At 48.6% G+C, this 14,185-nt stretch overlaps 1 protein-coding gene across 4 annotated transcripts in view; it reads right to left on the bottom strand.

Moving 5' to 3' along the window:
• Window positions 1-14,185, bottom strand: part of TTC7B (tetratricopeptide repeat domain 7B) — a 271,924-nt gene that overhangs the window by 44,709 nt on the left and 213,030 nt on the right. For all 4 annotated transcript variants that reach the window (XM_050799034.1, XM_050799035.1, XM_050799036.1 and 1 more), the window contains one exon: window positions 10,795-10,935. In XM_050799034.1, the coding sequence (XP_050654991.1) occupies window positions 10,795-10,935 (141 nt within the window). The remainder of the gene's footprint in view (window positions 1-10,794; window positions 10,936-14,185) is intronic.

The following is a 14,185-nucleotide window of genomic DNA, read 5'->3' as shown; positions in this document are numbered from 1 at the left end:
TGGGATCTGATCTCCATCTGCCTCCCTCCTCTTCATTGGTTTGGAACTCAGGAAGAAAAGAATATCATTTATACTTTCCCAAAGCCCCCCACACAGAAACTGTATGGCTTTCTCACTAAACTACAGACAACTCCTAGCCACACTCATCTCTGTATCCCTCAGCAGAGGATCGAGAGGCCGGTCCCCTAGAACACAACTTAGTAGGTGCTTAAGAAAAGTCTGCAGATTAATGAATGCTGGGTGTGGTCAGAGCAGGGCAGCCATTTCTGTGGCACAGGTCAATGAAGACAGGTGAAGGCCAGGGAAGCAACAGCAAATGAAATCTCCCTGTTCCTTTCACCAAGGAGTAAATTCAATTTAAAAAAAAGTAAAGGGCCTTGTGAGCTTATTAAGAGATACAAGAACTGGTACCAAAGGAACAGAAGCACAGCAAAGCAGGCTCTGGGAACTCAGTGCCATCAGCTGCCAACGAGAACTCAATGCCATCAGCTGCAACAAGAAAGCAAGAAAATGCTCTTCAGCGCAAGGTCGGCACTCCAGCTGCAGGGCAGGGTCTGGAAGGTCACTCTCTGAAGAGGTTCCAGGGACAGACATTCTGTCCTGGCTGCTGGTGGCTGACTGCCTCTCACCAAAGGGGCGTGGATACTTCCTACCTCATTTTGAGAGCTCCATGAGCTCTGAATGTCCTCTTAGGAACCCCTTGGTTGGTCCCTGCTATTGGGTTACTATGAAAAATGCTGTGGATAAAATCTCCCCACCGTGTACAAAGCTTATTTGGCATGAACAGAGCCCAAATGCTTTTGCTTGGCTTTCAAAATTAGGGCCCTGCCGCCTTTCCAACCTCCTCTTTTGCCCCAAATGCCTTTCAGCTTCCCTCTGCCCAGGACCCCCCAGAAACCCAGGGCAAGCACTTTTCACCCTCCCATTCTTCCTCCACCCTGTGTGTGCTCTGGGACAACCCTCAGCCCCATCTGCCCTGTCACAGTGAGCCACAAGTGTGCCAGCCCTCCTGGAGGGCTGGGTCAAGCCTGTTCCTTCCTCGCACCCTAACTCTGCCTTGCGCACAGAGGGATTCCCGGAACAGTTTGCTGAACCAGACTCGAGATGTGATCCGAAAAGGGCTGAGCTACACTGTGAAGGTTTCTTTCTCAGCGTGAAGTGGTGTTCCTGGCTGGGGGACCTGGTGCTAGATGCACCCAGAAGCTCACGCAGGTCTAGTTTCCTCATTCATTCATTCATTCATTCATCCATCAAATGCTTGTCAAGCCCCTGCTTCATGTCAGCTGCAAGGGGCTTGCCCTGGGCTTGGCTGTGCAGGGTGTGCACAGACACTGGGCTGAGAGGGCTGACAACCAGCCTGGGCCCCACTGCAGGCTGTGTGTGCCTGGACAGGGCTGCACCAACCCCAAGGAATGCAAGGAAGCCCTTTCCTTCTCACAAAGGCGTCCTCCACTAGCCAAGGCTGCTCCCTCTGGGGGCTTAGTCTACTCAGAAGGGACATCTTTTGGAAACGCACACAAAGGAGCAGTTCAATGCCCCGAGATCTTCTACCTCACCTGCGCCTGGCAGAGAAATGTGACGGAGAGGACCCACAGCGGTAGGTACCTCCCAACCTCGCAGCTCAAGCCAGCAGGCTCCCTGACCCCTCCAAACCATGTCCTTTACCCCGACCCTGCCCCCCTAAAGAGAGATGCTGTGGAGGGCCGAGGGGTCCCCACTGATCGCAGGGTGTCTGCTAGCACAGAGGATGCTCCTGGAGCCCACCTTCTTCTTCACATAAAAATCAGCACAAGGGCCAAGCAGAAAGGGATCCTGTGTCCTGATGGGTCTCCTGTCACCCTTCCAAGCCCTCAAGGCCTAGAGAGGCCTTCAGCTTTGTCAGCTCTCACTGGACTTAGCCTTGATTCTTTCTTTGTCTGAGGAGGGTTAGCAAGTGAAAGGAGGAAGTGATTTTGTCTCCAGGTGCCGTCCTGCCATGGGCTTCTCTGGGCCAGGCCCCATGCTGGGACCTGAAACCCTGAAATTGAGCAGAGCCCAGGCTGTGGCCTCACTGAGGGCCCAGCCAAATGTCTTTGCCAGGATGGGGCTGTGCAACTGCCATTAGTTTCTGAGTCTGCGTCCGGCTATGTCAGTTTGTCGAGAGAGATCCCCTCTTCAGGGGCCCCGTGGCAAAGCAGGATGAGCTCCTCCTCCCCAAGCTGCAGCAGTGACAGGCACTAGCCCTTCCCGGCCTCAGCCCCGCTGTTCTGACTCCTGACCCTTCCCCTCGGCTGCCTTGACAAATCATTCAGAGAGAAGTCAAAAGCCAGCCAAGTGGACCCCAAGCCTCTTCTGGCCACCAAACCAACAACTCGTCTGTGTCCTCTGTTCCATCCACTCTGCGTCTCTTCTGCCGTTGTCGCTGAGAGCCAACCCCTCTGCCTGTGGTCTGGACCCCACCACACTCTTGCTGGAGGCATTCATTTCACCTCCACACATCCTCTCTTCTGGATGCCGAGAGCCTCATTTTTACCTGATCATCCCTGTTGGCAATCAATGTGCTCCAATAGGCTTCAGCCTCTTGTCCCCACGCAGCTCCGCACACCCAATCAACGTGCTCCAATGGGCTTCGGCCTCTTCAGTCCCCACGCAGCTCCGCACACCCAATCAACGTGCTCCAATGGGCTTCGGCCTCTGCAGTCCCCACGCAGCTCCGCACACCCAATCAACGTGCTCCAACGGGCTTTGCCCCCTTCAAGCCGCAGGCTCCCCGTCACATCCCTCATTGCTGCTCCAGAGGGATTCTTCTTGGAAGAACTGTGCACCTTCTGTGCCTCAACTTCCTCACTTGCCATTTGCTCTGCAACCCACACCAGATGGCATCCATCTCCACCACGCCACTATATCCCGTCTCGTCATCATCACCAACACTCCCATACATCAGGTCCAGCAAATGCTTTTGTCTCTACCACACCCAACCTCTCAGCGGCCTGCCCACTGGCCACATCCTCCTTAAAAATCGTTATTTTAGTAGTTGCTAGTGTTTCTATGTTATGTGGTGGTCCTAACTCTCTTCATTTAACAGAGGACACTGAGGCTCAGCGGGAGTGGGAATAGCTTGCCCAGGTATCACAGCTAGTGTGCAGCAGGGCCAGCGTTGTAACTGGTGAGTCAGACTCAGGTTCTCGCCTTCCCTGCATGGGCTCCTTCCTGCCCCGCTGGCTGCCGCCATGCCGTCTGCGCTGCTTTCCTCCTGCCTTGCCGACCACTCCCCTTCAGTTGCTGTGGCTCTCCTTCTGCTCCTCAAGCTTTTTTTTGAGACGGAGTCTCCCTCTGTCGCCGGGGCTGGAGCGCAGTGGCCGGATCTCAGCTCACTGCAAGCTCCGCCTCCCGGGTTTACGCCATTCTCCTGCCTCAGCCTCCTGTGTAGCTGGGACTACAGGCGCCCGCCACCTCGCCCGGCTAGTTTTTTGTATTTTTTTAGTAGAGACGGGGTTTCACCGTGTTCGCCAGGATGGTCTCGATCTCCTGACCTCGTGATCCGCCCGTCTCGGCCTCCCAAAGTGCTGGGATTACAGGCTTGAGCCACCGCGCCCGGCCTCCTCAAGCTTTTTATCTTTTTTTGAGACACAGTTCCACTCTTGTTGTCCAGGCTGGAGTGCAGTGGTGTGATCTCGGCTCACTGCGGCCTCCACCTCCTAGGTTCAAGTGATTCTCCTGCCTCAGCCTCCCAAGTAGCTGGGATTACAGGTGCCCGTCACCACACCCGGCTACTTTTGTACTTTTAGTAGAGATGGGGTTTCACCATGTTGGCCAAGCTGGTCTTGAACTCCTGACCTCAGATGATTGACCTGCCTCAGCCTCCCAAAGTACTGGGATTACAGGCATGAGCCACTGCACCTGGCTGCTCCACAACCTTTAAATGTGGAGGGGCTCAGTCTCAGTCTGGCCCTTTCACTTCTCCATCTACATTCTCTTCTTAGGCCGTCTTAGCACCTATATTAGGCCTTTAAAGGGGGCTTTAAATCCCAATTCTTAAAGGTATGATTCCAGCCCAGATCTGAAATGTAGACTGGAACATCTGGCCGCCTGCCTGGCATCCTGACTTCCTTGTCCTCAGGCACCTGACGCTTCCAAGCTCAAGTGGGACTCTGAAGTCTCTGCCTCCCTGACCCCAACTCATCAGTTCTTCCCCAGGCTTCCTCCCTGCAGCAAATGGTGTCACCAGTCATCCACAGCCTCAAGCCCCACACTCAGGTTTCCTTCCGTATTCCTCCTTTTCCTCCACCCCTCAACATCCAACCTACAAGTCCCATCAGTTCTGCCTCAGAAGGCATCTCAGGGTCCCCTTCTCTTCATCTCCATTGAGAACGTAGACCAAGCTGCTCTCCTCCACCACCTGGACCAATGCTCCCAGTTTCCTGCTCTGCCGGCGTCCACTTTGACTGCCTTCCGTCCCATTCTCCACATTTAGCTGGAGTGATGTTTTTTTCCGGAGAGGGATCTTGCTATGTTGCCCAGGCCGGACTCAGGCAATCCTCCCACCTCAGCCTTCTGAGCAGTGCCCAGCTTGGAGTGATCTTTTGAAAGTGGTCCTTTCATGCTCCTGCTTCAAGTCTTTCTGTAGCTTTCCCATGCTTTTAGGATTAAGTAAAAGATCTTACTATGGCTACCACGGGTGCTGGCATGACCTGAGTCTGGGCCCTTCTCCTGGCTCCCCTTGGCTGCTTTACTGCTTACTCCTCAGCGTTCATGCCCCAGGGACCAGCATTCCTCTAACACTCAGAGCTCAGGCTGCCCCTAGGGCTTCCCATGTGCTGTTCTATGCCTCCATCGTCCCTGACCTGGTGCTAGTCACTCCTGAGGTCACTGCCCAAGTGTGTGCAGGCCCCCTCTGGCTCCCCTGGTTCGGGGAGCCCTTGTGTTATGAGGGGTCACAGGGGCCTACAGTGCTCCCCCCAGCACTCAGCACAGGGAGTTAAGTGCTTCTGTCATTGTTCTGTTTCACATCTGCAAATGCCATGAAGGCCAGGAGCTGTGTCTGTCTTCATAACCATAGGACTCCAGTGCCTTGCTCTACTGTGGCACGTGGAGATGCTAGACGATACTGTGTTGACAACTGAGTGCCTACTGTGGGTTGGAGCTGGGGTTCTGGGGCCACACTGGTTGGATTTAGATTCTGGCTTTCTAACTCATTAGCCATTTAACCTTAGGCAAGTGACCTGATAGCTGTGTCTCAGTTTCTTCACCTATGGAATGGGGTGAATATGGGTATTTATACCTCATAAGGTTATTATGAGGGCTGAACAAAGTAAGACATATTAAAGTCCTTGGAATAGCATCTGACACATCCACAGTGTGTGGTAAACGTTAGCAGGACAGGCTTGACGCTCAGGGACGTCGTGTTCCCTCTCACAGGCTCTCCCTGTACAGTGACTGCACACACCACCTGTCTGGGAGCTGTCTTCATCTCGTCACGAACGGGGCAAGGCTACGGGATTACCCCTTGGCCCTGCTGATGCAACCTCTGGTGCCTGGGAGGAGTCTGGGCAAAGGGGCCAGGCCAGGCCACGCCAGGCCAGGGCCAAGGAATTTGTGAGAGTATTACAGCCTTAAATTTCCAGCAGAAATCAGAAAATCTGATCTTGCACATCTAAGAATAGCCACTGGTTTCAACCATGAGAGGTGCCAAAGTGAAAGCTATAATTATTAGTAAGTAACAAGCAGAAATTAACCACCTACCGCAAAGTCATTTTTAGCTGCCATCCTAAGGTGGAAATTGAAAAATGGGCACCAAGAAGTTGTTTGGTTTGGAAAAGACCCTGGCTCAGTGCTGAAGGGCTGTGGACATGCGAGTTTCCAATGCCAGCAGTAAGGTGTGCACTCAAGGAAGATGAGGAACGGCTCCCAAGGAACCATGTCTCCCACATCCCATGCTCTAGTGGGACTCTCCTGACTTCTGCACAGCGAGACTGCAAAGGTGCTCACTTCTTTCCAGCCTGGGCTCCCACACTGCACAAATGGAGAAAATAACCTTCCTCTGACCTTCTTTACAGGATAGTATCTAGACAAATGGCACTGGACGATACCTCGAACTTTTAGGAGAAGAAACCATAAACATGGGTAGGTTTCTTTCCAAATATCATGGGAGGCACAGATGCCGTAAGAAAAAATTGATAAATTTATTTTAAAAAGTGGCAAAAAAGACAAAAACTAAAAAAAAAAAAAAAAAAAAAAAAAAAAAAAACCCAAAAAACCCAAACAACCCTTGGAAGAAGATGTTTACAGCACCTATTTCAGAGACAAGGCAGATTTCTTTGACACACAATAAATGCTTAGAAATAAAAAGGAAAAGCTCAGTATCTAAGAAGATAAATGGTCAAAAGCTATGGACAGAAAATTGAAATACCATTTTCTACTTGTCAGATTGGCAAAGATCAAGGATTCTGAGAATTCATTCTGTTGGCAAGGGTGGGAGAAAGTGGACATGAGCACATTGTTGACTGGAATGTAAACTGGTACAATTCTGCGGAAGGCAATGGACAAAACTTATCAGAATTAAAGAGTACACTCCCTTTCACGCATCAGTTCCACTGTTTAGAGTTTATCTTACAGATTAAAAAAAAATACACGGTCGGCCCTCAGTATCCATGGGGAGTTGGTTCTAGGACCTCCCTCGAATACCAGAATCCATGATGTTCGAGTCCCTGATATGAAATAGTACAGCATTTGCATATAACCTATGCACATCCTCCTGTGTATTTTAAATCATCTCTAGATTACTTAAAATACCCAATACAATGTAAATGTTATTTAAATAGTGCTTATACTGTATTGTTTAGGGAATAATGACGAGAAGACAAAGTTTGTACGTGTTCAGTACAGACACATTTTTTTCAAATATTTTTAATCCAAGGTTGGTTAAATCCATGGATGCAGAACCCGAGAATGTAAAGGGTAGACTGCGTATAGGGATACTTATTGAAGCATTATCCGTAATGGCAAAATACTAGAGATACTTAGCTCTCAGAGCGGGGGAGCTCAAACCACATAAGGTAAAACCCGACAGTGCAGTGGAAGCTGTTTTCTTGTAAATTTACCTCTTAAAAGGCTATGTGAATGTATGATATGATTCTACATCTTGACTCAAGCAGTTCTACATATGGACTCTTTGAAAGAGTCAGTCTGGCACAAATTGCCATAATAATCTAAATGTTATCAGCTGAATTTAAGATTCAAATCTAAATGTTAACCAGTAGAGTATTGGTCAAATGACGGTCTAACCATACAGTCGACTTATACTCTGTAGCCGTGACAAAGTATAAGTCACCTTACAGGTGCTGATGTGCACTGACCTACCAGGTAGCACATTCAGAGGGCGGTGGGGGACAAAGTGCAGCGTGTGAGATTTCTGGAAGATGCACAGAAGTGGTGACAGTGGTTGCCTGTGGCGGGGGTGACTGAGGCTCACGGATAAGAGGGAGCCTTTACACTTTGTGGCTGTTCAATTGTTTGCCATGGACCTATGGAAGCGAGCACCAATCACACAGAAAGTGGGGACCTGCTGTGGGCAAGCATCCCTCATCTCCTGGACCTGTCCCCTTACAGAGCAGCTGGTGGCACAGGTATCCTATTCACTATCTCCTTGCCTTGCACAATGACAGACAAGTGGCCTAGGGACTCTCTGCTATGATAGATTTCTCTGCTGGAAATCCAAGGTCATCTCCAAGTGACCTTTCCTGCAAGCGTCAAATCTGGGTCCACCTCCACCGTGGGTTCCCATCACGAGCTCCCAGTGTACTCAGTTCACCAGAAAAAAACCACCAGGAGAGAACAGGCCCACAAATGCCACCCAGACACCATGGCTTTGGGTATAAGACCTTGATCTAACTAATTTCTTCTAAAGCTTACAAAACTTATGGGTTCTGGCAGTATTGTGGGAGCTGATGATGGACACAGGAAATAGAGGTTACCTTGTTTTCATGAACTGCCAAAAAATTGAGTCCCATTTATTTTGTCTCTCAGAGCAGTGAGGCTCAAATCACATAAGGTAAAACCTGGCAGTGCACTGGAAACTATCTGTCTTCTCAATTTTCCTCTTGAAGGACTATGTGAATATACGATACGATTCCAAACCTTGACTCAAGCAAAGTCATTGCTTTGAAATAGTCAATATGGCACAAATTCCAAAAAGATCATAATTGACTGCATTCATTCGTCCTACACATAATGCTCACCGTATGCATACAGCACAGTTTGCTCAGGCCCTACAGGGTCTACAGTCACTTTCCATAGTTCAATTCCACCACCTTCTAGAATAGTAAAGCCACACCCATTCGCTAGGAAGGAGAACTTGACTCTGTCCTATGGGCCACGCAATGAGAAATGGATCTTGTGTGATTATATTAAAATTCAAGGACAGCTCCAAGAAGGCTGGGCGTGGTGCCTCACACCTGTAATCCCAGCACTTTGGGAGGCTGAGGCAGGCGGATCACTCAAGGTCAGGAGTTCAAGAGCAGCCTGGCCAACATGGTAAAGCCCCATCTCTTCTAAAAATACAAAAATCAGCAGAGCATGGTGGCAGGTGCCTGTAATCCCAGCTATTTGGGAGGCTGAGACAGAAGAATCACTTGAACCCGGCAGCAGAGGTTGCAGTAAGCCAAGATCGCGCCATTGCACTCCAGCCTGGGTAAAAGAGTGAGACTCCATCCCCACCAAAAAATAAAATAAAAGGATAGCTCCAAGCTGAATCTTAGCCATCAAGTTCTTCAATATTCTAATAATCAGCTACAAAATTTCCTCCCCAACAGTCACGGCAGGCCACGCAAAGTGGGGCAAAGTCTCTGGATAACTGAGTCGGCGGCAGCAAGACACCAGGCGGAGCTCTGCTGGAATATGTTGACTCTCAGGTCAGTACGTTTTCCAAGAAACAAGCAAGAGAAGCACCGCCTTTGAGGTCAGGGGAGGTAGTTCCACCCTGGAGGAATGGCCTTCAGCCCTTCTGGTGTTTTAGACCTCGGCACTTCGGAAACCCAACTTTGAGACCAATTTGAAAGGCAACTCTGCCCCTACACCAGTCCCACAAGTTCAGGTTTACCTGGCCTGGACACTAAACCATACTCCTTCCCTTTCTGTTCTCTGTAGTCGTTGTTCACAGGGGTGACTGACTAGGACAGGCATCAGACTTCTCTGCCAGGGACTGGGCTTTTGCATAAGGGAGCTGTGGAGGAGGCGTTACTGCTACTCGTTGGCCCTCAGAGCCAGAATGTCTGGGCCTCTCTGAGCAAGAGGCCGAATGCCGCGGGTGTCTGCAGCAGAGGAGAACAACTGCGAATTCAGGAATCACCCCTCTTCTGTACTTCTGCTTAGAATATAAATTGTTAATTTATGGTAGTCGTTATGGCACAATTGAAGATGCCAACACAGAAAAGGCTGGCTGAGCTGGGCTCTGTGGCATGCCAAGGCCAGGTAAATCCAAACACGTTTTCAATGCGAAGGCCTGCCAGTGGTATCAAACAGGGTGGAATATCACACGATTAGCCTTGGCAAAAAAGGAGTCAACAGAAGGACAATTGGTGGATAATAAGCACCCTTCTCAGCCAAATGTGGGCTTTCACCATGCACTGTAAGAGTCAAGCCTGAGAAGGCCCAGGTAGGGCTGTACGGATGAAGTGATGAAACCTAAGGAGTGGAATTACCTTTTATGTTGAAACATAAATATGTAAGTAAAAACAGCCATTATTTCTTGGAAGCGCAGTGCAGTGGGATTCTCATTATTAAAATGCCTGCACAGGCCAGGTGCAGTGGCTCACGCCTGTAATCCCAACACTTTAGGAGGCCGAGGTGGGTGGATCACCCGAGGTCGGGAGTTTGAGAACAGCCTGGCCAAGATGGTGAAGCCCCATCTCTACTAAAAACACAAAAATTAGCTGGATGTGGTGGCGGGCGCCTGTAATTCCAGCTACTTGGGAGGCTGAGGCAGGAGAATTGCTTGAACCCAGGAGGCGGAGGTGGCAGTGAGCTGAGATTGCACCACTGCACTCCAGCCTGGGTGACAGAGCAAGACTCCGTCTCAAAAAAAAAAAAAAAAAGCCTGGACACTGCATTTATTTTTGGGCTTTTTAGTGGTGCAGAAGCATCGCTGAGCCAGCAAAATGCCCTGGGAACTGGGGAAGGGGCACTTATGGCCCCCTTCTGGGCCAGTCTCCAGGTCAGAGGCTGCTGCTGTCTCTCTATGAAATTACGGAGAGAGCCATCAGAGAGGGGCAGAGGCGCACAGGAACATGGCGGCACCAAACACACGGCCCCTTCCCTGGCTTTATAAAGACATCTGTGTCCTTACCACCACCTGGCCCTCTCGCAGGGACCCCAAGAATTCACTGCCAAGATGTGCCAGGCATTGCACTCACCAACCCTGGGAGATGGGTGTTATTCCTAAGCCCATCACACAGAATTGGAAACTGAGGCTGAGTTAAATACTTTAACTCAAATCTATCCAGTTGGTACAGGTATGACTCCAAGTCACTCACAAAGACAGTCCCTATAGCACAAACCCGGTACCCCACATGGCAAACTCCCCAAGAATCCTTAGAGTCAAATCCAGAAAACTTTCTTAGATGTCTGCTCTGTGCCAGGGCACCGAGGCAGGGGAGAGGGATCAGGGCATACAGAGTCACTCGTGGATCCTGCAGAGAAGCAGTAACATTTCGGTGCATGACTGAAGCTTTGAGCTTTCCTGATGAGGGGTGTGGGCTAAACAGGCAAGCGCCCAGGCTTTGGCACAGCAGCAGGTTGTGGGTAGGGGCGGAGTGGTACCTGCATGGAGCCAGATCTGTGCCAGCGTCATCCAGGGGTGTAGCGGGCCCTGCTTAGGGGCGCTGCTCTGCAGAGACGAAGCCACTTCCGACAGTGCCTGCTCCACTCTTGAGGCTGCTACTGATGTGGCATGGACGGAGCCTGTGAGAGGTTTTTGAGAAGACTCTATCAGGAGCGAAAGAACAGACCCAACCAATCAACCCCTTCCCACACAGACAAGTGTGGAACACACACACCCCTTCCCCCAGGATGTTTCTAAGATTTACTGTCCACAAAGAAATGTGGGCAATCATGGCCTGGGGCCTTAGTTTCCATCCTTAGGCTTTAGCTAATCTTTTTGTCAACAAACAGAGCACATGCCCCCTCCAGGAGCTCAGCCTAGCAGCGTGAGTGCTGGGAGATGGGGGGCCAGATACATAGCTGTGACGATACTAGTGTTTAAAAATCACATAAATGAAGCGCTACAAAGGTACATTACAAAGCGCCCCTGTAAGGGCCTAAACCTAGAAACTGAATCAGGGTCAGGGGAGGAATACACTTGCCTCCTGGGGTAGCATTTGGAGTACATGTACTGGCCATTCTCAAGACAAACCCAGCAACTTCCCAGCCTTGGAGAGGTGGGCTACACCCTCAGTTTAGAACCATATTCTAAGGCATGACTTAAAAACTGCAGAAAAAAGCACACTTTTGCCCTGTGTATAAGCAGATGTCTATCCTTAAGGCTAGACTAGCAGGGGATGGGATGGGATGGGTTTGTAGCAAAGACTCCTGGGGCTCAGAATATGCACCTGCCTGATTACTCCGTAAAACCTGCTGCCCTGAAAGGCTAAGGACACGGGTCGACTGAGCATGTTCACTAGTCAAGGGATAGGTGTAGTTCACAAGTCAAAATGCAAAACTCATTTCTCTTCACGTTGACCTCTTGGAGGTACTGATGATCAGAGACCACCTCCTTAAACAGAGGCTTGCTTCCCACCTCTTTCTAACATTCACTCTTGGAGATGTGGTTTTAGAATCGATAGCAGGATTCTCAGTCGTTTCAAATTTGAGACTGTTAATATTTCTATTCACCTGCATCATTCTTAATTTGTACTTCATCAGAAAGCTTAGTATGGAGATAAACATTCCAACACTGAGAATGGTAACTACCAAATCATCATAAAGTTTAAAATAGTAATAATCTATAAAGATAAATGCTGACTACAAAATAAATGGAGTTATATTCTTCATAATACAAAATTGTGAGCATAAAAATAATTTCAGTTGCGCTTTGGAACGCACCCATCATCTATAAATTTAAAGAGTATTATTCACAGCAACAGATGCGCCATCCATGTTATGTTTTGATTGCTCCAATATAATGGTAACATGGATGCCTCTAAATGCACCTGAATCCTTCGGTGGGGCCTTGGTGGATGGAAATCAGAGTGGGCCAACAGTGCCCACAAGGATGACCAAGAGGAGAGCAGCCTCTGGAAAGGTATAGCAAGTCCTGCTGCACAATACGGAATTCAGAGGCTGAGTTAAAAGAGTCTAATTGTCCAGGCACGGTGGCTCATGCCTGTACTCCCAGCACTTTGAGAGGCCAAGGTGGGTGGATCACCTGAGTTTTGGAGTTCGAGACCAGCCTGACCAACATGGAGAAATCCTGTCTCTATTAAAACACAAAAATTAGCCAGCTGTGGTAGCACATGCTTGTAATCTCAGCTACTCGGGAGGCTGAGGCAGGAGAATCGCTTGAACCTGGGAGGCGGAGCTTGCAGTGAGCCGAGATCGTGCCATTGCACTCCAGCCTGGGTGACAGAGCAAGACTCTGTCTCAAAAAAAAAAAAAAAAAAAAAAAAAGGTCTAATTGATGGCATATGAAGGGAGAACCTAGGAAGTGTGGCTAAGAATCTATCCTTGTTTAGACAAAGTATGTCTAACTACTATTTTTAAAAAATCTAAATAGCAAAATGATTAAACTGCTGTTGAAATTTCTTATTTGTCACCTTTTTATGGAAAGTAATATTCTAACTTTGATAACAAGGACTTGATGTAGTTTCCCTGAGACTTTTAGTAGCAATGATAGTTAAATAAATGAGTAGCCTAGAGGTTGCTGCTGCCCTATTCTGCTGTTGCCAAGCTGGCTACCTTCTCACTGGCTTGAACAGTGGTTCTCAACCTTAACTTCACATCCAAATCATTTGGGATTTAAAAAATCATGAGGTTATAGCTACATCCCAGACCAACCACATCACTCAGTCTAGGGGTGAGGACTGGCATCTTCGTTAATCACCCCAAGTGATTCCAATGTGCAGCTAAGAATGAGAACCACTCGCCTGGAGAGACAGGAAGCAAATGTTATGAATGGTCAAAAAAAAGCCTGTACATGGCCCAGGCAGCCTGAGCTCTCCTGCTTCGCTGCAGCTCAAGGGTCACCTGGAGCACAGAGTTCCAGGAAGATCTTGTTCTCTAGAACAAGGGTTCTTAGACTTTTTGGTCTCAGAATCTCTTCAGATTCTAAAAAATCATTGAAGACCCTAAAGAGATTGTTTATATGAGTTATGTCTATTGATAGTCACATTAGAAGTCAAAACTGAGACATGTTTAAAATATTCACTAATTCATTAAAAAATAACGACAACAAATTACTGCTCTGGAAGCATTCTGTACCTTTTCTACCAGGTTCTGTGAATCTTTTGCTACAGGAATTTGTGACTTTTGGAGGGGCTAATTTTGGTTTTCGGATTAACTGTTTTGTTTGGTCCACAAATAAATAATCAGAACTACTGCCAAAGTTTCTTCTCTGTGTGATATTTATACACAACTAAATCAATTAATTCCTAGCACAATATATTTTACTATGAATAAGGTCTGGCAGATGATGATGATGATGGTGACGATGATGAAAGCAGTGGTGGTTGTCAGTTTTAGAGAACATACCATGCTTCAGGCACTGCGATTGGCACTTTATATGTACTAATCTTTAACCAGAATGAAAACCCTAGTCTGATTCCAAATCTGTCCTCTAAGTCCAGCTCTGATGCCACCTCCTACAGGAAGGCTGTTGTGAGCCTTCCACTTCTCCCTACAATGAGTGAGACCCTCTGGCCCTCGGTGCTTCTATGAGTTTGTCACTAACAATGCACAGACCACAGGTTTTAAAGTTAATGTTCACTGTCTCCCTTATTAGACTGTGTGGGTCTAGAAGATGGGAACTACGTCCTCAGTCTCGGGATTTTCAGGGACTGACAATACCAGACCCATACTAGGCATTAGGTAAATGAGTGTGCAGGGAGTGAACAAGTGCTGTCAGTAGACAAGTCACTGTCTGAAATTCAGAAGAGGGCGCCCCCTCTCTGGATGCACGTCCGTGTGCTCCACTCTTCCCCTCTAACAACGGCTCAGA

Source organism: Macaca thibetana, chromosome 7 (assembly GCF_024542745.1).
Source record: "Macaca thibetana thibetana isolate TM-01 chromosome 7, ASM2454274v1, whole genome shotgun sequence".
Lineage (NCBI taxonomy): Eukaryota > Metazoa > Chordata > Mammalia > Primates > Cercopithecidae > Macaca > Macaca thibetana.
Note: the sequence above shows the minus strand (reverse complement) of the source record. Positions and strands in the feature narration are given on the sequence as shown.